Raw genomic sequence first — 23,245 nt, 5'->3', positions numbered from 1 at the left:
CAATAGGATCAATATATATTAAACAAACAAGGATGGAATTACAGGGGTAAATTGAGAAGTGTTTGTCTTGAGAGCCCTCAACACAACTTTCTGAATTACTGATAGGTCAAAGAGACACAAAATTAGAAAGTTTAAGACATTTAAACAACATATAGCAGAGAGATGTAGTGCTCTGTATACCACCCTTAGAGGATTTCAATATCAGAATGTAGATCACTAGATAGGAGTTACGTCTTTGAAGGAGGCATCTACTTACTCTGCCTAAGCTTAGGGCAAGGTGCATGAAAGAGACCCATAGAGCTAATTGTCCTCCTCAAGGTCTGCCCTGTGGCTGAGGCTAAAGGCACATTCTTGGTTGAGTAGCCAAGCAGGAGACATGCTATGTCATTGGGAGGAGGAAGATGTGAGGGAGGAGCTCTCAGTTGGAAATAGAGCCTGAGGCTGGCTGTGCTCCGCTGTGTGGTGGGAGTGGGGGAAGCAGTAGGCAGTCATGGGATGTAGTAGAGTCACAGTGGGGCCTTACCTGTAGTTTCCAAAAATTGTAACCTGGAAATTCACACTCTTCCCCCGGCTCCTGACCATCAGGAGATCTTTTGATTGCAAAATGCTCCTCCGTTTACTGCAAAGAACAACCTCTGCCATGTGGGGAAGCTGGGAAAAGAGGTAGGTTCTGTGATGGGGTTCTGGGGAAACTTTTGACCACCCAGGCTCAGGGACTGAGGAACCCACTGGGTGTGAAACATTGTCATTCGACAATGGACTGTTGGGAAATAGTAAAAAAAACAAAACAAACCCTACCATCATTTTAAGTGATTTAGATTCTTAGAGACCCAGAAATTCAAGAAAATTACTTTAATCTCTTAAAAGTTGTTGCACTTGTACCACTATGCATGTATTAGAATGACTAAAATAAACATTTATAATTCTAAATGCTAGGAAGGATATGAGGCACATGGAACTCTCATATGTTATTAGTAGAAATGCAAAATGGTACAGCCATTTTGGAAAACACTTTGGCAGTTTCTTATAAGCATATACTTATCACATAACCCAGATGTCCTCCTCCCTGGTATTTAGCTAAGAGAAATGACCATTTATGTCCATATTAAAACCTGTATGAAAACATTCGTAGAGGATTTACTCATACTCACCAAAAACTGGAAACAACCCAATGTCTATTAAGTGAATGGAAAAACAATCTATGGTACCTCATAAGATGAAACATAAATCAGCCATAAGAGCTCCAGACAACACGCAAAAACATGGATGAATCTCAAATGTATTATGCAAACATGTTGTAGATATTAATCTTGTTGAAGCTGCCCAGCTTTAAAAATAAAAGATACAGATGCAATGAAACGCCGGGACACCTGCACCCCGATGTTTATAGCAGCAATGTCCACAATAGCCAAACTATGGAAGGAGCTTTGGTGTCCATCGAAAGATGACTGGATAAAGAAGATGTGGTTTATGTATACAATGGGATATTACTCAGCCATTAGAAATGACAAATACCCACCATTTGCTTCAACGTGGATGGAACTGGAGGGTATTATGCTGAGTGGAATAAGTCAATCGGAGGACAAACATTATATGGTCTCATTCATTTGGGGAATATAAATATTAGTGAAAAGGAATAGAAGGGAAGGGAGAAGAAATGGGTAGGAAATATCAGAAAGGGAGACAGAACATGAAGACTCCTAACTCTGGGAAATGAACTAGGGGTGGTGGAAAGGGAGGGTGGGGGGTGGGGGTGAATGGGTGACGGACACTGAGCGGGGCACTTGACGGGATGAGCACTGGGTGTTATTCTGTATGTTGGCAAATTGAACACCAATAAAAAGTAAATTTATTATTAAAAAAAGAAAATAAAGCAGAAGCAAAAAAATAAAAATAAAAATAAATAAAAATAAATCGATTGGGGTCAAAATACCATTCTATGTTTTGTCACCCTCTCTAACTTTTCCCATTTTCACTCCTTTCCCCTATAATCCCTTTCATATTTCTTATATTCCCCGTAGGATTGAAACCTTATAATGATTGTCCTTCTCTGATTGACTTACTTCACTCAGCATAATACCCTCCAGTTCCATCCATGTTGATGCAAATAATAAATAAATAAATAAATAAATAAATAAATAAATAAATAAAGTCCTAATTTGATACCTACAATCCATTTAAAAAATACATGGAAAGCCTTTCTTTAAAAGTCGGACATTTTAAAACACTTCTCCTTCTCCTTGAATTCATATTTCCATTCCTAATACCCCACAGACTCTTACTCTAAGGCAATATAATCTTATGCTCAAGAGTCTTTAATCACCACCTTTTCATACTGCTATGCAATAAAAACATGCATATAGATTGAAATTTTAAGTTTTCATTTACTGGGACCAGAAGACTCTAGGAATAAAATTTTTTCTTATGCATTGATTTTTCATTCCATTCGTTATTTAAATAACAATAACAATGGATATGTAAGTAAATACATTGAAATTATTGATTACCAAAATTTCAATGGTAAGCAAAATTCTATAGGTAATGCATCTCTTAGTGATAAGTAAGTGCAGGGGAACAAAATTTTGTTATAGATATGTCACTTGGTTTTTTGAACTTCTAGTACGTTGCCCCACCAAATCACAAAATGCTCTCTAATAAAAATTATTTTTAATGATCTAAGTTAAATATTAAAAAGCAGCTTCATTAAACCCCCTTTCAAATTTTATAAATGCATAGATTGGAAATCTTATACTTGAAAAGAATTTATTTCTAAGTAATTAGGATACTGACAAAAAATCACAAGTGATTTTCTTAATTTTGGGAAGTTTACCAAAAAGCCATTACCAATATTTAATACATGTTCAATAATGTTATTAATTATACCTGTTATTCTTTTATTTAGACACCTTATTGAATCTGATGAATCTGATGCACTCCAAAAATGTTGGAAAGTTAACTCTGATAGACCTTTGATAGTATATATTTTATAAAATGCTTTTATCTTACTAACATGCTTTAAACACAGTCAGAAATTTTTTTGAAGCCACAGATTTAACTCCCTATATTTATGGAAAATGCTCAACGAATCAGCTAGTTGGAAGAGACAGTCTTCAATTAGCCAAATCAGACCAGTTTCTCCCACAAAAAGACTGACTTCGCTTTTCAATTGAAATGAATGTTTTTATGTACATCCCTGTGGATATATGCCATTGTCCTTGGGATTTCTAACTCTAGAAGAGGGAGCTAAAGGCATAATGACATACTATAACTTGACACTTGAGTGAAACAAGGTGCTGTCCCCTTATTTCCTATCCACATATTTTTTGCTTTGCTCCCAGGGAAGCATACTCAGGAAAATCAGAAAGGGAGACAGAACATGAGAGATTCCTAACTCTGGGAAACAAACTAGGAGTGGTAGAAATGGAGGTGGGCGGGGGGTGGGGGTGACTGGGTGAGGGGCAATGAGGGGGGCACTTGATGGGATGAGCACTGGGTGTTATTCTATATGTTGGCAAATTGAACACCAATAAAAAATAAATTTATTTAAAAAAGAAAGAATAAAAAGGAAAATACATTTTCAAATTGTTCCTTTGTTTAGAACTCAGTTTTTATACTTTCAACACATATAAGAGATGGGTAAGGCATATGCTCCCATCCCCACCTTTTTCTGGAAGCAGCACAGGACATTCTGAGAGACAGATAGAAGAGGAGAAAGGCAGGCTGCAGGCTTTTTCTCAGGCAGACCAACTTCAAGAAACAGTAAATGTGGAATTTAAGAACCAGGACATCATGTCCTTAAACCTGTCTGTGCCTCTAGAAAATCTGTGTCCTCTGGAGTAGGGGAATGCCAGCATGCAGCATGGACAGGACTGACTGAGTTGGCCTCCTTATTTTTCAAATGGGTAGACTGAAATAAAAGTAGCCCAAATTGACATGGTGAATTAATGGTGGAACTTGGGCTTTGATCAAAGTGTCTTCATTCCTGGCTCATTGTTGTTCCTACAGGACGATCGAGTCCATGCCTCCCACATCTGTCCCAGTCCGCAGGGCCACTGAACCAGTAAGCCACACACGTTTGCTTGTTCCCCACAGGACACATGTTTTGTAGTCTCTTGCCCAAAGAAATACCCCTCCAGAATGAATTCACTGTTTTATGGTTGCCAGATTTAGCACATAAAAATATTACATGACCAACTAAATTTGAATGTCAGATAAATACTGAATCGTTTTTCGTGTAACTACAGTCTTTATATTTCATTGGATATACTTCTACTAAAAATTCTAACCGAATACCCTACATTATATTTGGCAATCCAATTGATCTACATCTTTCCTTGTACCCGCATCCCTGGAGATCTGCTTCCTACTAAGAGACTATAGGCTGTCTGATCAACTACTACTTAAGACTGGGTCAATAGATATAAAACTTCAAACCCAAAGAGTGATTTGATATAAGAATTTAAGACTCCACGATATGTTGGCAAATCGATCTCCAATAAAAAAAAATACATTTAATTTTTAAAAAGTGAAAAAAAAAAGAATTTAGGGATCCCTGGGTGGCGCAGCGGTTTAGCGCCTGCCTTTGGCCCAGGGCAAGATCCTGGAGACCCGGGATCGAATCCCACGTCAGGCTCCCAGTGCATGGAGTCTGCTTCTCCCTCTGCCTGTGTCTCTGTCTCTGTCTCTCTCTCTCTGTCTCTCTCTCTCTCTGTGTGCGACTATCATAAATAAAAATTTTAAAAAATTTAAAAAAAAGAATTTAAGACACCATAGGGCCTTGGCTAATCTTCCCAGGGAAGAGAAATAATGATATACAGAGATGTTTATGGGAAATTCAAGAGCCAAAAAGACAATAGGCACCTTTTCTTTGACATTCAGTAAATTATTTGTTTACTTCCTAAAATATATTAATTACACCAGTCATCATGCTTTCCACAAGAGTTTCATTAATTCTCATGTCTATGAAGTAGGTGTGTTACTATTTCCTTCGAGGAAAACTGAGGTAAGGGACACCGGGCTGGCTCAGAGGACCATGTGTCTCTTGTACTTGGGCTTGTAAGTTCAAACCCCACGTCGAGTATAGAGACTAGTTAAAACTAAAATCTTGAAAAAAGAAAGGAAAAAAGACTGAGGCTCAGTGAGGTTCAGTGGCTGAGCCAAGAGGCATAGCTGGCAAGTAGGGGATCCACCACATGAGTTCAGATTCAACTCCAAGCACTATTTTTGACCATGCCATGCCACTTCATGAATAAGCTTCACCTGATTTCATCTAATCCTTACAGTGACACCAAAGTTGCCAGGTATGCTGTATCATTCCCATTTTCCAGATGAGGAAACTAAGGCTCCAAGACACAGCTACAGTGCTAAGTTACCAGCCAGGATCAAAAATTAGTGTCACTGAGTTTGGAGCCATAACTGTCATTACTGAACAGCCCAGGCACTGTTGTAAAATGTGGGGAGGATTCAGGATTAGAATTCTAGGGACAAAAATGAAGACATTGCTATAAGTCTTTAGTCTTAGGCAGCCACGTAATATGGTTTCAGGAGATCTGGAAAAGACTCTATGCCTTTTCAGAACTTCATGTCTGAACTTCATGTTTGAAGTTCCACCAACAACATAGGTGCCTTCCTGGGCATAACAACGTTCTCGGCCTTCCTCTCTTTCTGTCTCCCCTCCTTTCTGCCTCCATCTATCTCTCTTGCTGTTTTTGAGATGCATTTAGTCTGAGAGAGGTAACATGGCAAGGCATTATCAGTTCTTCACATCACAGAATTTAGAAGACATAAGGACAAAGAAAAGACATGTTGAAATGGGTGTCAAGTGAGTAGGGAAGGGTCATCTGTGTATGGAGTGCTCTGGGAGTATCAGAAGCTAGGCTTGGATAACACCAGAAGGAAGATGAGGCATTCTTTTCTTCACCCAAGGTCACCTGGGATTTTTTGCTTCTGGGGCTCTAAGACCCAGAGGGACATGCTCAGGCCCTCATGAAGACCTCATACCATCAGTCTCTTGTCATCAGTGAAGCAAGGAAAAGGTGTCCACTCATGGCTAGGGTTGCCCTTGGAATGACAGTGTGACAGTGGGCAAACCAGCCCTGCAACTATTCCAGAACAATCCTGTGATCCTTCACATGTGGTCTTTCATGGAGGAACAAGACAATGGGCAAATGTCCTGCTGGGACATGCTCCAGACCATGGCAGAGTGTGGGGTCACTGGGAAGGCCCTAGGCCTGAAGGTCCTGCCCTACTCTCCACCTGACCTCAGACAAACCCCTTCCCCACTGTGCATCTTGGTTTCCTCAGCTGTGAACTGAGAGAAGTGGTGGACTGTCTCCATGGTTCTCAGCACAAGCTCTATATGTCTGTCTGGCTTGTGCCTAATCCCTCTGCCTCTTCTCATCCCACACAGGAACCTTCCTCTCCACAGTTCGACCTTCTCCTGGAGGAATATAGCACTCCTGCTGCTTCTCTCTATCTCTTTGGAGGAGACGACTTCATCGCCAGTCAAAATAGAGATACGTGGGTTCAGAGGAGCTTCAGCCACCCTTCCTTAGCAGGCCTTTCTGAGACTGAGTGTCAGGCGGGAGGCAAGGACTCACATTATTTGAGTGAGTTCTCTAAAGCCACATCTTCTGTGGATTTAGAGAACTAGCCCTGCTCACACACCCTGGGCCCTTTGATCCTTCCCTCATCTACTGCCTCCAAATTATTTCTCTACCTTTTCCTGATATGTGTCTTTTCCAAGATTAATTTTTAAAGTGAATCTATCACTAAGCAGGAGCCTGAGGTAGAGGACAGTGAGGAGGCAGTTGCACAGTGGAGGACAGAAATGGAATGAGGTCTGGCCTGCCCTGGAAATGGTGGTCAAGAGAAGAAGCTATGGGGCTTGGAGAGAGACTAGAGGGAAAACTGGCCCAAGTCCATGACTGATAGGATGCTGGGGTGAAATATTGGGAGAAAGGAATCTCAGGGTTCTCATGACCACCTGGGAGCCTGCTGATGTCAAATATAAAGATGTGAGTAGAGAGATGGAGGCATTGCTGAGGCATAGGGAGACCCTAGTTCTGTTTTATACATGTGGGCATAGAGGTCTTATAGATGCCCAGATGCATGTTCCCCAGGTGGTTGAATATGTGTCTTTAGCTTGGAAGTGAAGATGGGTCTGGAGAGAGGTATAGGAACCACAGTTAGCATCATGGATATGGATGTGGTGCAGAAAGTGTGTGTCCAGTAAAGACAGCAGAGAGCTGATATCTACACCCAGGGAGCATCCTTAGTAGTTGCAGAGGGACCATCAGGGTGTGTGCATTCAGGAGGAGACGGCACAGACAAGGTAAGGAACTGAGGACGGCTGACCGGCAGGGAGGAGGATTATAAGTGAGAGCTGAAGCTGACAGTGGGGCAAGAAGGTACAATGGCTAAACCAAAAAAATGGTTTACAAGCCTCCAGAAGCAGAAGGGAGGCTGGACTGACTAGAGTCTACATTAGGTGGGGACATTTGTCTTTAGAATCTCAAGATTTCTATGCCTTTTTACTTCTTGGAGGTATCCCTTATTTGATTTGCTTTACTCTCATTTATGTATTTATGTATTTATTTATTTATATATTAATAGTCATAGACCTTCCTTTTTTAAAATTTTTATTTACTTATGATAGGCACACAGAGAGAGAGGCAGAGACACAGGCAGAGGGAGAAGCAGGCTCCATGCAGGGAGCCTGACGTGGGATTCAATCCCGGATCTCCAGGATTGCACCCTGGGCCAAAGGCAGGCGCTAAACCGCTGCGCCACCCAGGGATCCCTAGTCTCCTTTATTTAATTTGCTAGAACACTGGCTCCCAAGGAGTAGCCTGCATCATGATGCTCAACTGCCTGCTTTGGTGTCCCCAGATGTGCTTTTAAAAATTGAAGTCCCTAGGCTTCACTTTCTAGAGATTCTGATTCAGGCCACAGTCTGCAGTTTCTAAAAGATGCACAGAGGTTTCCATTGTACACTCCAGATTAGGAACCACAATTCTTCTTAGCCTCAGATGTCCATGGTGGATGCATGAAGCATGGTATGAAGGGTAAGGAATATATCTGGAAAGTACTAAAAGTCTCAATGGCATGCTCGGGGCTTCTGGCTTCCAGAGTGAGTCATGAATTGGAGGTCCCAGGGCTGCCCCTCATTAACTGTATTTTCACATCTGACTTCTCCTTCTTCTCCCTCTCCCTCTCCCTTTCCTCCTCCTCCTCCTCCTCCTCCTCCTCCTCCTCCTCCTCCTCCTCCTCCTCCTCCTCCTCCTCCTTCTTCTTCTTCTTCTTCTTCTTCTTCTTCTTCTTCTTCTTCTTCTTCTTCTTCTCCTTCTTCTTCTTCTTCTTCTTCTTCTTCTTCTTCTTCTTCTTCTTCTTCTTCTTCTTCTTCTTCTTCTTCTTCTTCTTCTTCTTCTTCTTCTTCTTCTTCTTCTTCTTTCCTTTGCCTAGGAAATTGGGAGGGTGATACTAATGACCTATATGGTCTTTCCAATTCCAAACTTCTATAATTCCAAGTCTCAGTAGTATCCAAATGAATCATGCTTCTCTGGTCAGATCTCACTGGAGAGCTGCTTGGTTTAGAGTCCTGCAGCCAACTGCACAGTATAGTAGTTATCTGTCGCTGTGTGACACATTACCTCTAGGCCAGAAGTCTGGTATAGTGTGCCAGGATTCTCTGCTCAGGGTCTTGGCAGGCTGAAACCAGGGTGTCAGCCAAAGCTGCCATTCCCATCTAGGAACCCAGAGTTCTTGGCCATGCACTCTGGCTGTGGCAGAATCATTTCCTTGCAGTTGTACCATGGGGGTTGCTTCCAGAAGCCACCTTCCATCCAGGGCACCTAGCTTCCTCCATCCTCAATGTTACTAATAGCGCGTTGGACTGAATCTCTCTTACCTCTTCCCTATTAATCAGGGGGAAAGCGCTTCATTTTAAGGACTCAAGAACTTAGGACTGGTCCGCTCAGATAATCTCTATATTTTAAGATCAATTAACTTGGGACTCTACTCACATCTATGAACTCCCTTAACAGCAGCACCTAAATTCATATTTGGTTTAATAACCAGAGGATGAGAATCTTGGCGAAGCAACTTTCAAATTCTGCTTCCTACAACCCCGGCAATTAGGAAGCCATGTCTAGCCCTTAAAAAGGAGGAAGAAAACCCATATCTGCCAAGCTCTTTCCATGTGCCAGGCACTGTGACAAATGCATTACAGGCATTATCCCCTTAATTCTTTTAAGCAGGTTGTAAGGATTTTCTCATATTATAGATGAGAAACGTTGGACTCCAAAGGAATACCTTTTTCCCAAGATTATTTATAGTTGTGTTGGCGTCAGGCCTCCACACCAGGTCTGTCTTGGAGTGCTCCTCCTGCTGCCCATTTCTGCACACTTTAGAGGTAACTGCGAAGCTGTATAGTGGAACTCAGTTTGGCCTTGAGCTCACAAGGAGCCAGGAGCCCAAATCAGGTTTTTTTGGTGACTCCTATACTCCTATTTCCATGATATTTCCTCTACTCCTTACTAATTAACTTCCCCAATCAACTACAGTTCTGGAGGTAGATGCCATGGGCATTAACATATTCTATTCCAAGAGGAGAGAGGAGCTCCTGAACTTATGGTAAGACTCTTGATCCTCATATAACTCCCTGCTGTGGAATCTGAGATGCTTCCCCTTCAGTTGACCTGAGCATAGATTCCTGACTCAGATAGATCTAAATGAACCATGAGTGGTGAGAAACAGACCCAATCCCTAAATATAAGCAGAGTGAGAACAGAGGATGGAAGGTAGAAGACAGGGCCGATAGAACATCACTTTTCACCTTTGCCATAGGAGGAGAGCTGAAACTCTCAAGAGATGTGAATGTGGACATTGCTTTGTTGCAGGGAAACCAGGAGTATGCCCCAAAGACAGGGTCATCTGTGAGACTAAAGTTCCAGACTTCTGCTTAAGTGATTTGCACTGCCAGGATTACATGAAGTGCTGCTCATTCGCCTGTGAGAAGAAGTGTATGGATCCATTCCAAGGTAGTGACCCCCAGGCTGTGGGCACAGGTGCCTTTACAGGTGCCTTTCTTCCTGCTCCATCCAGAACTAGTTGAATGATTCTCTTGGATGGTAGGACAAAAAGCTAGGGTTCATGCTTTTCTTTTACTATTCAGATTCCCAACACTCAAGTACAAACAATGAGTTCAGGCATGGTGGATATTAACTGGATAATATGGATGATAGTCTTTTTTTGAGTCAACATTCAAGCATTCACAAATAACTAATACTAGTTGCGTGCCCCCTAACGTCAAGAGACTGTTGCTGGGCATGTGGTAAATACAAAGCTCAGTTGGTTTAGATGCTGGGCTTAGTTTTGGACCCTTTGGCCTTAGTTTTGGACCCTTTGGCCTTCAAATAAGTTTCCTGCTAACTTAAAATATAGAGCATCTCATAATAGGAAATTATGATATATATATATATATATATATATATATATATCCAAATTGTCTGTTTTAATGTCCTTTAGACAAAGGCCATCGGGAATACACTTATAGGTGAACAAGGTGGATTTATTATTCATTATAATGAGGGAGAATGTTCACCATATATAACTGGAGGGATCTCAGTAAAAAGCTACTGAGATTCAGGAAAGAATCTACTATAGGAGAGAGGCTTTGATTGGGGAATTTGGGGCCTGGGTGGTCTATATTGGGTGTTGTTGAAAAGTGGGACACTCTCAGGGAATCTTATCTACAGAGAGGGCAGGCTAGACTGAGGATGAAGCCATAATGGATAGAGAAGCATAAATCACTCATAGGTGTTTGGCATTTCATGGGTTTCACAATATTGTGTTTTTAGTTTCCCTTTATGATGGCCCTAGAGCAATCTTCTTTGATGTGGATGTCCTGTGACCTATCTATTTCTAATAGAGAATGACATGGTTCAGCTGTGAGCATCAGACAGGATCCAGACATGAGACATTGCTGTTTTTCTTTCTTCATGGCTTGTTCCTTCTATACACCAGGTGCTTTGTTAGGCACTTTGGATACAGTCAATGAACAAGTCTCACCTTCCCAAAGCTCAGGGCCTTAGAGTAAAAGATCAGCTACAAAACATCCTCATATGCTTTTCACTATGTCTTTTGCAAGGTAGAAATGGTGCTCAGAGATAGTGCACAACATAGATTATTTGTAGGAGAACTAGTCTAGACTTTTCTTGACAGTGGCTCTGTATGACTTGTATGGTCATACCAAGAATTGTGTAGAAGCTAAGAACCTGACCCCTTCTCTTTTCTACTACCCTTTCTGGCCTTAACTCTTTGCTTCCCACCCTCAGAACCCTGCATGCTACCCTCAGACCAAGGAAGCTGTAACATTGGGCTCTCGCGCTGGTATTTTGACTTTAAACATCGGATATGCAAACCGTTTAAATATGGAGGCTGCTATGGGAATGCCAACAACTTCATCAGCAGAGGAAACTGCAGAGTGGCTTGCTCATCAGTTGGTAAGACTTATAAGCCTAGCAGTCCGAGGAACTAGTCTAACCAGAAATAGCATACCAGCCTAGGTATAAGCTTAGGCTTTGAGGTGAAACTGTCTTGACTCAAGTCAGCTCTGTCATTCACTGAATGAGTGGCCTTGGGTCAGTCTTCTGCTTCCATGCACTTCAGCATTCTTGTCTATAAAAGGGGGATAAAAATAGCATTTACCTAATGGAGACATTGTGGCAGAAAAATGACATAGAGCACATGCCTGTTGAGTAGTACCTGAGGACTCATCCAAGAATGAAGCATCAACAGGTCAGGTCTGGAATCCCATGAAGTAGGAGTAGAGCATGGAGTAAGTGAAGAACAGGGTGAGGTGAAGGTGAGGGCTGTGGATTAGTTCCTACTCTAATGACCAACACCAGTAATATTGGGAGACAGTGTCTTGCAGAGGTAGATGAAACTCCTCCTTTTCCCATTTCCTGAAAATTTCTTCACCTCTTTGAGTTTCTGTCCCTCCCCTGTAATACTGGACTAACAGCAAAGACTTCACTGAGGTGAGGTGTTGGTAGGATTATATGTGATCAGGACACAAGGTCTGACATGGGGGCTGTTCAGTAGTGTGGGCTCACTAAATAGTAGCAATCCAGGGAGTGACCATTGATGTTCAAACGCAACACTGTGTGACATACAAGGCAGCACTAGTACTTTGGCCTCCGGGTCTGTGAATCGAGCTGAATACTGTACCATCACGTCTATTAGCCTCACAAAGAAACAGAGTCAGAGAGATAAAGTTAGTCGCCCAAGGATTCACAGTGGGTCCTGGGTAGATCTGGAATTTTAATTCTGTACATCCAGTGAGCCTGAATAGACAAGGCACTGTTGTGGCCTTACCCGTTGTGGGATGCTGTAAGGAATCATGGCACTATGGATTAGACCTTGGCTCACTCTCAGAAGCCAGCAGAAAGAAGCAACCAGGGAAATGGGCTTGGGTGAGTTTGGGGGAAACTTTTTTTCCATCTGGGGCTCAGAAAGAACCTAACAATAGCTCTGAGAGTCAAACACACCACAGTCTGTCTGAGTCTGACTTGAAGAAGAAGGACAAGGAGTAGAAGGAGAAAGAGAAGACAAGAAATACTTCCTGCCCTCATAGAATTTGCAATCACATAATGATCACAGGAAACATGCACAAAATCCTAACAAATTGATTTCAATACCACCCAGGTCCTAGTGACCCACACAGTCTTATCTCCAGTCTGAATTTGACTCCCAAACTCCAACTGCTTACTCTACTCCTTCATCTCAATCTCACAAACACCTCACGCTTCACTTGTCTAAAACAAGACTCCTCATCTTTGCTCTCCCACCTCAAACTTGCTCTGCCCATAGTTCTCCCCATCTTGATTGAAATCGACTTCTAAATGACCCTTAATGAATCAACATCAACATTCTCAATCCACATCTACTGAGTTAGGAAATCCTTTTAGATCTACCTTAAAAATAGATCCAGAATCTGTAAAGTTCAGGGTCCTGTTCCACTGAATCTGACCATTTCCTACCACATCCTCAGCTGCCAGCCCAACCTGAGGAGCCACCTTCTTACCTGGGGTTTCAAAGAACAAGCCTAACTCTCTTCCTACCACATCCCATGAGATGCTGAGGCATTGCATTCCTCTGCAGGCTCCCAGAGGTAGTCATGGTAGAGTGAACCAAGTCACAGAAAGATATACTAGTTTTGAAGAGAAGGTAAAGGTGTTTGAAGGGTGTGAGATGGGTGGGGTTTGAGGAAACTCACATCTGTTCTTGTTTTAGTCAAGACTGGACAGTGCCCACTCTTCCCCTTCAAGAACCGTATGGAGTGTCCAGCTTCCTGTAAGGGTGACATGGATTGCCCCAAAAGTGACAAATGTTGTGAATCCATGTGTGGCTTTGTTTGTGCCAAGGCCTGGACAGGTGAGGACTGGAGATATACCTCCCAAATATGCTAAGGATGTCATGTTGTCTCATGGAATGGGGATGCCCCTTTGGTTGACCTTAGATGTCTCTTGGGAAATTTTCCTTTTTTAAGGCCCAATCACTGCTCTCCTGTTGCCTTCCTGATTTCAGGAAACTATTGTGCTAGTCTTCAAAGCCAACCAGGCATAGTATCACTGCCTATTTTTCCCCATGAGAACTTATTTATTCTGAGTCTCTTCTTCACTGACCAACAGGTGACAATATCCACTTATTCATACAAAAAAAATGATAACCATTACGTCCATTCCTAATAAGTCTTATGTCTGTCTACACAAAACTTCAGAACATGTAGAGCATACTCACATCATGTAAGGGATGCTGGGGAAAAGATGGGTAGCAAAATGCTGTTGGGGCAGACTTGAACTTTGTACCTCTGAGACTAGTGCTCATTTCTGCATGTAGTGCTGAGATAATATGCTCTCGTCTCAGAGATTGTTAGTGTTTTGAGGTACAGCCTGGTGTCCTGGAAGGAACCCAAGGCCTTTCAACTGACTTCAACTCTTCTACTTGTTTTCCATATGGCCTTAGGTAACTCACATGCCCCTACAAAATCCTCAAATTTTACAATTTCTAAAATGAGGAAGTTCTGAATGCTCTCTAACATTCCTTCAGACTCTGGTACTTTGGGATTAGGAAACCCAAATCCATTAGTTTTGTGGGAGTGGCAGGAATCCTAACGGATTCTCTATGTCAGACATGGCAAGCCTCTTTGATACTCCTCAAATTATTAGCCATAGAATGCTGATACTCTGCCTTCTGCACACTATTGTTACTCTAGGGGGAAAGAGTAAGAGGCTTCCTCAGAAGATAGCCCTTTTAGGGTTCCCCAAGTCCCCCAAATTTGTCTCAAACTATGATCAAGTATTTCAAGGTCAAGTCTTATTTTATCCCATAAAGTCAAATCAGGTTTCTGCCCACGCAAGCCCCTGATGTGTTCCAAGATTGAGAGACCCAAGTGCCTGCAGGATCGTGATTGCCCAGTGTCCCAGAAGTGCTGTTCACATTGTGGACTGAAGTGCCTGGAATCTCAAAAATGACCAGTAAGTGGAAAATATTATCATCGATGTAATTAACTATGACTAGCATGATAAAAAGCTATCAATACTATCTCTTATCCAACTACCTTCCAAATTGTCTTCGAAGTAGAACAGTATTTAATGGGATTACTTTGATTTTATAGAGAATCATGTCAACCAAAAATTATGAGAAATTTAACTCTTCTTTATTCCAATTTCACGACTTATATCTTTCCTTGTCTTTTTATATCATGTAGAGCCTCTGAAACAATGCTGAAAATAAAGGTAATGACATTTATCCCTGTCTGGTTCTTTATTTTAGAGTCAGCGTCTCTTGCTGTATAAAATGATACTTGTTGTTGGCTTTGGGATCAACAGATGTTACTACTCTTGGGTTGTTTTCATCCATTTACAGCTGCTATTAGAAATTACTGTGGCATTTTGTCAAAAACCTTTTAGGCATCCAAAAATCATGTAATGATTTTTCTCTTCTAAAGTGCTGGTATAAGAGAGTACATTATTAAATTTTCAAGTGTTGGATCATCCTTGCATTCTTGGATTGACCTTAATCGTATTGAGGATATACTTGTATTAATACACTGAAGGTTCTTTAAGCAAATAATTTGTGCAGAATTTTCACATCAATGGTCAAAAGAAAAATAGGTCTATTACTTTGGTATGTCTTACTATCTGAGTCATATACCTTTCAACAAACTAGCATGGAAAACTGATTGGAAAACGTACTTTTTCTCCCTATGACCTGTAATATTTTAAATTTTGTATATTTTTTAATTGGAGTTCGATTTTCCAACATATAGTATAACACCCAGTGCTCATTTAAAATTTATTATTTATTTTATTTTAAGCAATGTCTACACCCCAGTGGGGCTCGAACTCACTCTCGGAGATCAAGAGTTGCATGCTCTGCCAACTGAGCCAGCCAGACACCTCCCAAGATCTGTAGTATCTTTAATAATAGTTTCAATAATAACATTTTAATGATATCCTCTGTTCCTTGAAAGCTGGACAAAATTGTGCTCCAAAAGCATCTAGGTTAGGTTCTTTCTGTAAGATATATCTTTACTAATTTTCTTTGTGTTTTATCTTATACTTGTACAGGCTTTCTACCTCTTCTTCTATAAAGTTAGGTCTCTTATGTGTTGCTAAAATTGATCCATTTTCTCTCCACTTTCAAATGTATTACTTTAGAGTAATATAAATTATTTTGTACATGATTTTTTATCTTTAATTTTCGTTAATGTTTTTATTCTTATACTCATGTTTCTACCCTACTCCCACCTATTCACCACCATTCCCTCCATTTACTCATGTATCCACCCACTCACCTACACTGCATTGATATATCTTTAAATTTACCTGTCTTTTCATCCATGGTTTCACTCATATATCCATCCACTTACCCTTCCCACCCATCTTCTTTCTGCCTATGCAGCTGCCTGTTTTATATCCAGCCTTTATCCATCTTTCATACACACACCATCCTCTCATGCCCAACGACATACTTCTCCATCATTTCTATGCCCATCTCCCCTCCATCCACCTACCAATTTACTCACCTCCCTTCCATTCAGAGTTTCCATCAAATAGACCCATTCATTCCATGACTAACCTATCCATCCTTATGTTCAGTGCAACCCACTTCTTCACCCACCCATCCATGTTCATGTATTCATGCATCCAAATGTCCATGATACCCTCACCCATCCTTCTTCATATTCTTCAAATGATCTTCCCATTCATCATACTATGAACCACCCACATACCTACCTTCCTCATCCAGTAGTTTACTTGGAGCATTTATTCCGGGCCTATTAATGTGCTAAGCACTAGGCTCTAAACATAGGCCTGTTTAATGAAGGTCAGAATTCATTTAAGGACACAACATGAAACTCAGTAATACATGTAGGGACTCAGGAAACAACACAGAAAGCCAGGGACAGGAAGTTTGAGGAAACTGTCTTGGCCTAATTAACAAGCAAAAATTTCCAGGTAGAGGCCATCAAGCTTAGTACCCCTTGGAGTTTCTCATTCTGACAGGGGATAGGTACTTGAACAGAAGTGTGGCTGAGCTAGTAGAGGCAGGGTACTATGACCATCAGTGAGAGGAGGTAAGAGAAGCAGGGCAAAGATCCACATGTATCCTTACTCGCCTTCTTCAAGATATTGGGTGAGGGAAGGGGCCAAAATGTGTCTTTCATCTCAGGCCCCAAAGACATAAATTTCATCTCACCTGCTTTGAAAGTGAGACCCTTGGGTGGGGCTGGAAATTAAGCAAGACAGGATAGATAGATAGAACAATCAGAATTCTGAGTTTTCATTTACTTTCAAGAAGATTTAGAGAAGAATTTGGTCTTATTTGGGGGCCGCAGGAACCATTTGGGCATTTATAGACCCTGGAATTCCTTAGCTTCTGTCCCCACTGTACACATCACCTTCACCCCCTCCCCTTTTACGTACTATTCCTCCCACTCCATAGTAACATATTATGTCCACACTAATATCAGAAGATTCCATAGTGACCTCTGACAAGAACTCAGACACTCCATTCCCTCTGACCTGTATCTCTGACACTCACTCACTTGATGACATTGAATCAGCATCTGCACTCCAATGGGCCTTATGACCCCTATGTGTAAGATGAGGAAATGGGACTTGTGCCCTCAGAGTCCTTCCACCCAGGTGGTTCAGCTTTGTAATCTCTTCTGGGATGATTTTGAGAAGGACACAGAATAAAGAGGGACAGCACCTCTGAAGACATCTTGGTTATTCATTAGAAATTCTATTTCCTGCTCCCTTTGTGGGGTCCACTGGGTCCCTGAAACTGATGGTATGGGATTCTGTAGTGTAAGTGCCTGAGAGTCAGCTTTTTCATTGTAATGTGAGTGCCTGACATTAAGCTTTTGAGTGGTGAGGCATCCATTTCAAAGACACCCACTGCAATACACAATAGGACAACTCAGCTGTATAACACAGATTGTAATGACAGGACTAGATGAGCAACCACTCTCCCCTCACCCACGAAGTTCCACTTTTAGGAAGTCCTCAAGGAATCCAAATCATTGATCATGGCAAAGCCCAGTTTCTCCCTTCCCACACCCTAATACCCACTTCTATGTGCTTTAAATTCACCAACAGAAAGTGAACTCATGAAACCCTACATTTCACCCTGGGACCCTAATAAAGGGAGAGTCCTAGGTCTGCACTTTCTCCCACATTCTCTGTCCACAACCTCCTGTGTGGCCCTCTAGCCTGCCATGTACCCTACAAGGCTTGTGACTATTAAATCTTGTTCTCTTAAGTTCCCTGATGGTATGATAGATGCAAGTCCTGGGATCATAAAAAGAACCACAAAATCTTATCCAACCACAACACTGGCCCAGTGGTGGTAGGGGGATGTCTGTGAGGGGAATGTCTGGAGGCCTCTCTTTGAGTAAATATGCCCCCCACTCAGGGATGTCTCAGGCCTTCCTAGCTGAGAAACTCACTGTAAATAGGCTGAGACCCACATCACAAACTCCCATAGAAGGCTCTGTCAGTGATCCTAAATTTTGTGACCATATCATCACTAAACTGATGATGAGGCTTGCTTTGTCTGGCTTCTGCCCATCATGTAGGACAAATGGAGAACAAAGCTTGGCCCAAAAGTGCAACAGCTAGTTAATGGAAGAAATGAGGACCCTACAGATGACATTTACTCTCTGAAGAGAGTCTCTCTCCCTGCCAAGACTGAGAGACTGGCTGACATGTGGACTCTTTGTTGGAAAGCTACCAAGTACCCTAGCACTCTCTCCAGAGCCCTTTCACCAGTCCAGTCAGAAGCCAGCCACTCCACTGCTATGGACCTCTTCTTGGGTGTAGTCTCTCAGGCAGGTCTCCCTATCTTACAGTTCCTCCTCCAACAACAAGGAGTTTGCACCAGATGGGAGACACCCCCCTAGAAGCTCTATGACATTCCTTAAAGTTCTCAAAGTAATACAACTTTGACAAATACTCTCTGAAAACTGTGCTGACAGGCTGTTCCTTCCCCATGCCCCACTCTGTGGCAACACATTTACTCTTTTGGCCTTATTCAAAGAATATAAACTACTGAAAGAGAAAATGGAGAAGGATGGGAGGAAAGGATAGGAGAGGGATAAAGAGACACAGAGACCTTGAGAGACCCAAAGAAGAAGAGAGTAGGTCAGACACTGACACAGAGAAGCACAGAAAGACAGAGATAACAAGAGATCCATAGAGACACATGTCAGAGACAAACAAAAAGGACATGCCACTTAGTGTGCAGATAAAATGTAAAGTGAATGGAGAGCAGGCACATTCTGCAACTCTCAGAGTTACCAAGAAGACGACCCTGATGGTGGCATTGACTCCGAAGGTCACCTGGAATGTGAGACAAGCTTTGCCCACTCCCCCTGGTTGACCAGAGGGCACGCTTCTGCCCAGGCTGCTGAGGATCAGGAACCATGCAACAAAAGACCCTTCCCCAGGGCTGTGTGCTATAGACACCCGCTGTCACATTGATGATCTCAGGAACTTGGGGTTCCCAGCAGGAAAGGAGGTGGCTGGCTTCACTCCAGTTCTCACATCCAACATACAGACTACTGAAGAAATAGGCTGGTCAAAGGCAGCTGGACATTTTCATGCTCTGGAATCACTGGACAGACCAGCTCTTCTTCAGTATGGAGTCTTCTAGACTTTTGAGCATCCTGGTCTTATCCACCCTTCTAGTGAATGTCCCATTCACTAGACAAGGGTTCTTGTCTGAGTGACTGGATCTTTCCCAGTAAGTACTGGGGCTTCAGCCCTCACCCTGGAGAGAGGAAAGTTACTAGGAGGAAGGAACAAGGCATAAGACTTGAGTTGCTTCCCACCATGTTAGCGCTGGTCCTAAGTTGGGAGAAATTTGCATATTTCTTCCAATTTCTCTCTTTATGGAAGAGCCCTTCAGTGAATGCAAGAATGCAGGACTTTCAGCCCCTTTGAAGTGAGGGTCAATGGGGTAGAGTGGAGTGGAGGGAAGAGTCACAGGATCTAGTGTGTATGAGAGAGACTGTAGGAATCTGGGAAGTCTAGGAGCCCTTCCTCTCACCCCACAACAGAAACAGCCCCCTTTCTCAGGATATTATCCCTAGCAAGTCCTGATTCTTTCAAATGCAATACAATACTGCAGAGTATTATAAACCATTCCTGCAACCCCAGGGGTGCCTTACCTTAAGGATAAAAGACAGTATCCAGAAGGTTCTTTGAACTGCAGTTAAGAATCCATGACCTCATAGTAATAATGATTATTGCTGCCATTTACTGAACATTTAGAAAGTCAGGAGTTTGAGAGATCCACATTCTGGTTCCACCACTCAGTGTCCATGACCTCGGGCATGATGCTTAAATTCCATGTGCTGTATCTCCTCCTCTGCAAAATGGGGATGTCAGTAAAACTGAACAAGGTATGATTTAAATGCACAGAAAAGCTCTTGGCTTATGGCAAACAGTTGACAAATGTTAGTTAACATCGCTATGCATCAGTTGCTATGATTAGAGCTTTACACACTTTTTAAAAATTTTTTAAGGTTTTATTTATTTATTCATGAGAGACAGAGTGCGGGGCGGAGACACAGGCAGAGGGAGAAGCAGGCCCACACAAGGAGCCCAATGCGGGACTTGATCCCAGACCCCGGGATCAGGTCATGAGCCAAAGGCAGATGCTCAAACACTGAGCCACCCAAGCGTCCCTACACACTTTGTCTCATTTCTTCCTCAACACCTCTTGAGGCTAAAATGATTTTACAAGTGATGAAACCACAGTTCAGAGAGGTGAGTGGTAATCCAAGGGGTAGAATTTTAAAACCCAACTCTCTGAAGTCAGAGTAAGCAATACTAATCACTGTGCAATAGTGCCCCCCAGAAAGAACTCCCAAATACGGACTCCTCAACCAGGCCAAAATGACCAAATTACCTCCGACCAATGGCTTTCAGTGGGGCCATTTTGCCTTCCAGGGGACATGTGCAATGTCAGGAGATGTTTTTAGTTTTTAAACTGGGGAGTGCTATTGGTGTACAGTGGGTAGAGGGCTAAGGCGCTGCTAAACATCCTACAGTGCACAGGACAGCCCTTCTCCTCCCATAACTAATGATCAGGCCCTAGTGACAAGGTTGAGACATCCTGCCTTAGAGGGGATGAGGCTAGGGGGTGGAACTAGGCATGGGGTAAGAAGGTAGAGAATAAGGGGTGTCAAAAGGGAGGGTAGCATAGACAGTGCTGGGAAATAAATGAGACACCCTGAAGAAAGGTCTCTTGGTGGATGAGCAAAGACAAAGCAAACTTCCCTGACTCCCCAGAATTGCCTCACGTTGGGGGAAGAGTGGACACTGTGCCCTCCATCATTCATGGTTGTAAAACTGTCCTTTCCCTAGGGAATGTGAATTCCAAGAAAGGGATGAATGTGCGAAGGACAGACAATGTCTAGATGACAACAAGAAGTGTTGTGTATTCAGCTGTGGAAAAAAATGTTTAGACCTCAATCAAGATATTATTCTGAGCCTCAGAATAACCATCCACCTTGCCCACCTTCTCATCTGCCCACCTAGGTGGCATCATCCTTGCTTTGCTAAGGGCTGGTCTCTGAGCAAGATTGCTGGGTTGGGGTGACCTGCAATTTAGAACCATCACTGCCCCTGATATTTTGTTAATATTAGGAAGTATCTTCATCCTGTCTGGACCTCAGTTTCCCCAAACGGAAGATGACTGTAGGATTGTACCAGCAGTCTCATGGTTGCTTTTAACTCATTATTCTCTTTTTTGTTTGTTTGTGCTTGTTAATTTTTGAGTCCCCTGGTGGCTATTACTGGCACATTTTTGCTGTACGTCATAACTAAGCTGTTGGTATTTACCAGCTTTTTGCTGCAGATGTGCTGCCTTTCTCCTTATTGAAGTGCAACTTAGCACCAGGAAACCTTCAACTACTCCGGACCAGAGGCTAGTATCTCACTTTGATGCCAAGAGCAAATGAGTCCACTGAGGTGGACTGTGACATGATCAGGTTTTTACGATGCCTACAAAGAAGGAACAGAGTATCTTTGAGGACTCAGGAATAAAGGATGTGGTAGCTTGAACCAGAGAGGAACTGAGGGGATGGAGAGGAGTGAGGTGAGTTTGAAAGGTGTCTAGGAGGTAAAGTAAGCAGGACTTGACAATGGAGCAGAGTGGGTAGAAATTAGACACAATCTAAAAAATCTGAAAAGCTCCCTTGGAAGCTCACAACCTCATGGAGGAGATCAAGGATGTAAACCAGCCACAATAACACACATGAAATCAGAAGCATGGTAGAACAATGCAGGATTGGTCCAGGTGTCTGTGGGGTATGGGGTATAGATGGAGTCAGTGACATCACAGAGGAGCTGATGTTTGAGGTTTTAAAGGGAGAGGTGGGAGTGCCGCTAATGAGCAGCAGCAGGGTGGGCAGAGGGAATGCAGAGCAAAAGATGTGGATGTGTGGGATAGCAAATGGTGTGAATATTGCAGAGCATGTACCTCAAATGGTACTGTGCAAAGAAGCACAAACATAACTTCAAGACTCACACTGAAGATAAGCTGAGCCCAGGATGCTTAGTGGGTCCCATCCTACATTCTTGCCGGGTTCCTATTCCTCAGTGCATAAGGATGCACCTGAACAACCACCAGGAGGTGGCTCGTGATCTGAGGTTGTGTCCATGCACCTGGCTGATTCTCCACGTTGGGTTCCACTGTTCCAGTCTACATTCCAAGGCCCCAGGTTTTCCCCCAAACAGAACCTTGGTTTCTGCATTCCTCTTTCCCTATCTCAGCCTCTTTTCAAACATGGTATAATTCTCTTTTGATCCCATCCCTATGCTTCTTTCCTTTATGTCCGATGTCTAGAGCCCCCAGTTTTCCCCAATTAAGATTCTGTTTAGTCCCATGCCTCTGAGGCTGAATAATTCACATTGTTTGGTACATTACATCTTGCATAGAGTAAAGGATCATTGAGGCTATTGTGACACCATTAAAGGGAGTGAAAACAGTCAGAACTTCGAGAGCTGAGAGCATCAAAGACATTGTTATTCTCTGTTTCTTAAAAAAATTATAAGACCCTTTTAGGACAAGGGTCTACAGGCACTGCCTTAGTTTGAATCCCCCAGAAACCAATCCTAGGACAAGGACATGGATAAAGGAGTTTACTTGGGACATCTTTCCAAACACACAAGATGGGGGGGAGGGGGCGGGTAAGTGATACAGGCAAGAGAAGAGTCGATTGTGAGCTGTTACGATGGGGACAAACTGCAGCTTACTCCCCCTGGGGACCTTCTAAGGAACCCTGTAAACATATGTCCAAATGTCTGCATTCATCTCCGTGATGGAGCAGCTGAGGCATTTTTTCACTAATTCCCATCCCCCCCCAGATATCTGGGTGTATTAAACCCCTTGCTCTTCTAGATTGTTCCTCATGCAAGCTGAGCAAGCTGTCAGGGAGCCAGAGAAAACCCACAGCACAGAAGTAGAGACTCTGACACTAGAAGTGGGAAGTTATTACTGTGCACTGGATGCTATTCAGCCATAACAAGGAGCAAAGCGGTTATATAGGCTACAATGTGAATGAACCTCAAAAGCATTAGGCTATGCAAAAAAAGCCAGACATGAAAGATGATATGCTGTATGATTCTATTTATATGAGATATCCAGAAAAGGTAAATCTATA

General features: G+C 42.6%; 1 protein-coding gene and 1 long non-coding RNA gene across 2 annotated transcripts; one reads left to right on the top strand and one right to left on the bottom strand.

The window, feature by feature from the left end:
* The first annotated feature begins 443 nt into the window (after positions 1-443).
* WFDC8 (WAP four-disulfide core domain 8) lies at positions 444-15,765 on the top strand. Its single transcript, XM_072801215.1, has 8 exons — positions 444-663; positions 6,410-6,519; positions 9,900-10,040; positions 11,337-11,504; positions 13,297-13,437; positions 14,398-14,540; positions 14,774-14,801; positions 15,383-15,765. Exons 1-6 carry the CDS (start codon positions 605-607, stop codon positions 14,535-14,537), a joined length of 759 nt encoding a protein of 252 aa, XP_072657316.1. The 5' UTR covers positions 444-604; the 3' UTR covers positions 14,538-14,540; positions 14,774-14,801; positions 15,383-15,765.
* Positions 10,680-22,483, bottom strand: LOC140618530 (uncharacterized). The gene is made up of 4 exons (XR_012018633.1): positions 22,111-22,483; positions 21,423-21,584; positions 19,745-19,944; positions 10,680-11,679 (listed from the first exon to the last, which is right to left on the bottom strand). It is a non-coding gene; the product is annotated as an uncharacterized lncRNA (long non-coding RNA).
* Between the last annotated feature and the right edge of the window lie 762 nt (positions 22,484-23,245).

The sequence above is a fragment of the Canis lupus genome, chromosome 26 (assembly GCF_048164855.1).
Source record: "Canis lupus baileyi chromosome 26, mCanLup2.hap1, whole genome shotgun sequence".
Lineage (NCBI taxonomy): Eukaryota > Metazoa > Chordata > Mammalia > Carnivora > Canidae > Canis > Canis lupus.
The sequence above is the reverse complement of the archived record's forward strand: the minus strand, read 5'-3'. Positions and strand labels throughout refer to the sequence as shown.

Bases quoted from the DNA above. Each gene is read 5' to 3' on its own strand.
- WFDC8 (XM_072801215.1), top strand. From the start codon at position 605: ATGCTCCTCCGTTTACTGCAAAGAACAACCTCTGCCATGTGGGGAAGC. The intron at 6,520-9,899 runs GTGGGTTCAGAG...GCTTTGTTGCAG, and splicing joins GCCAGTCAAAATAGAGATAC to GGAAACCAGGAGTATGCCCC. The intron at 10,041-11,336 runs GTAGTGACCCCC...TCCCACCCTCAG, and splicing joins GTGTATGGATCCATTCCAAG to AACCCTGCATGCTACCCTCA.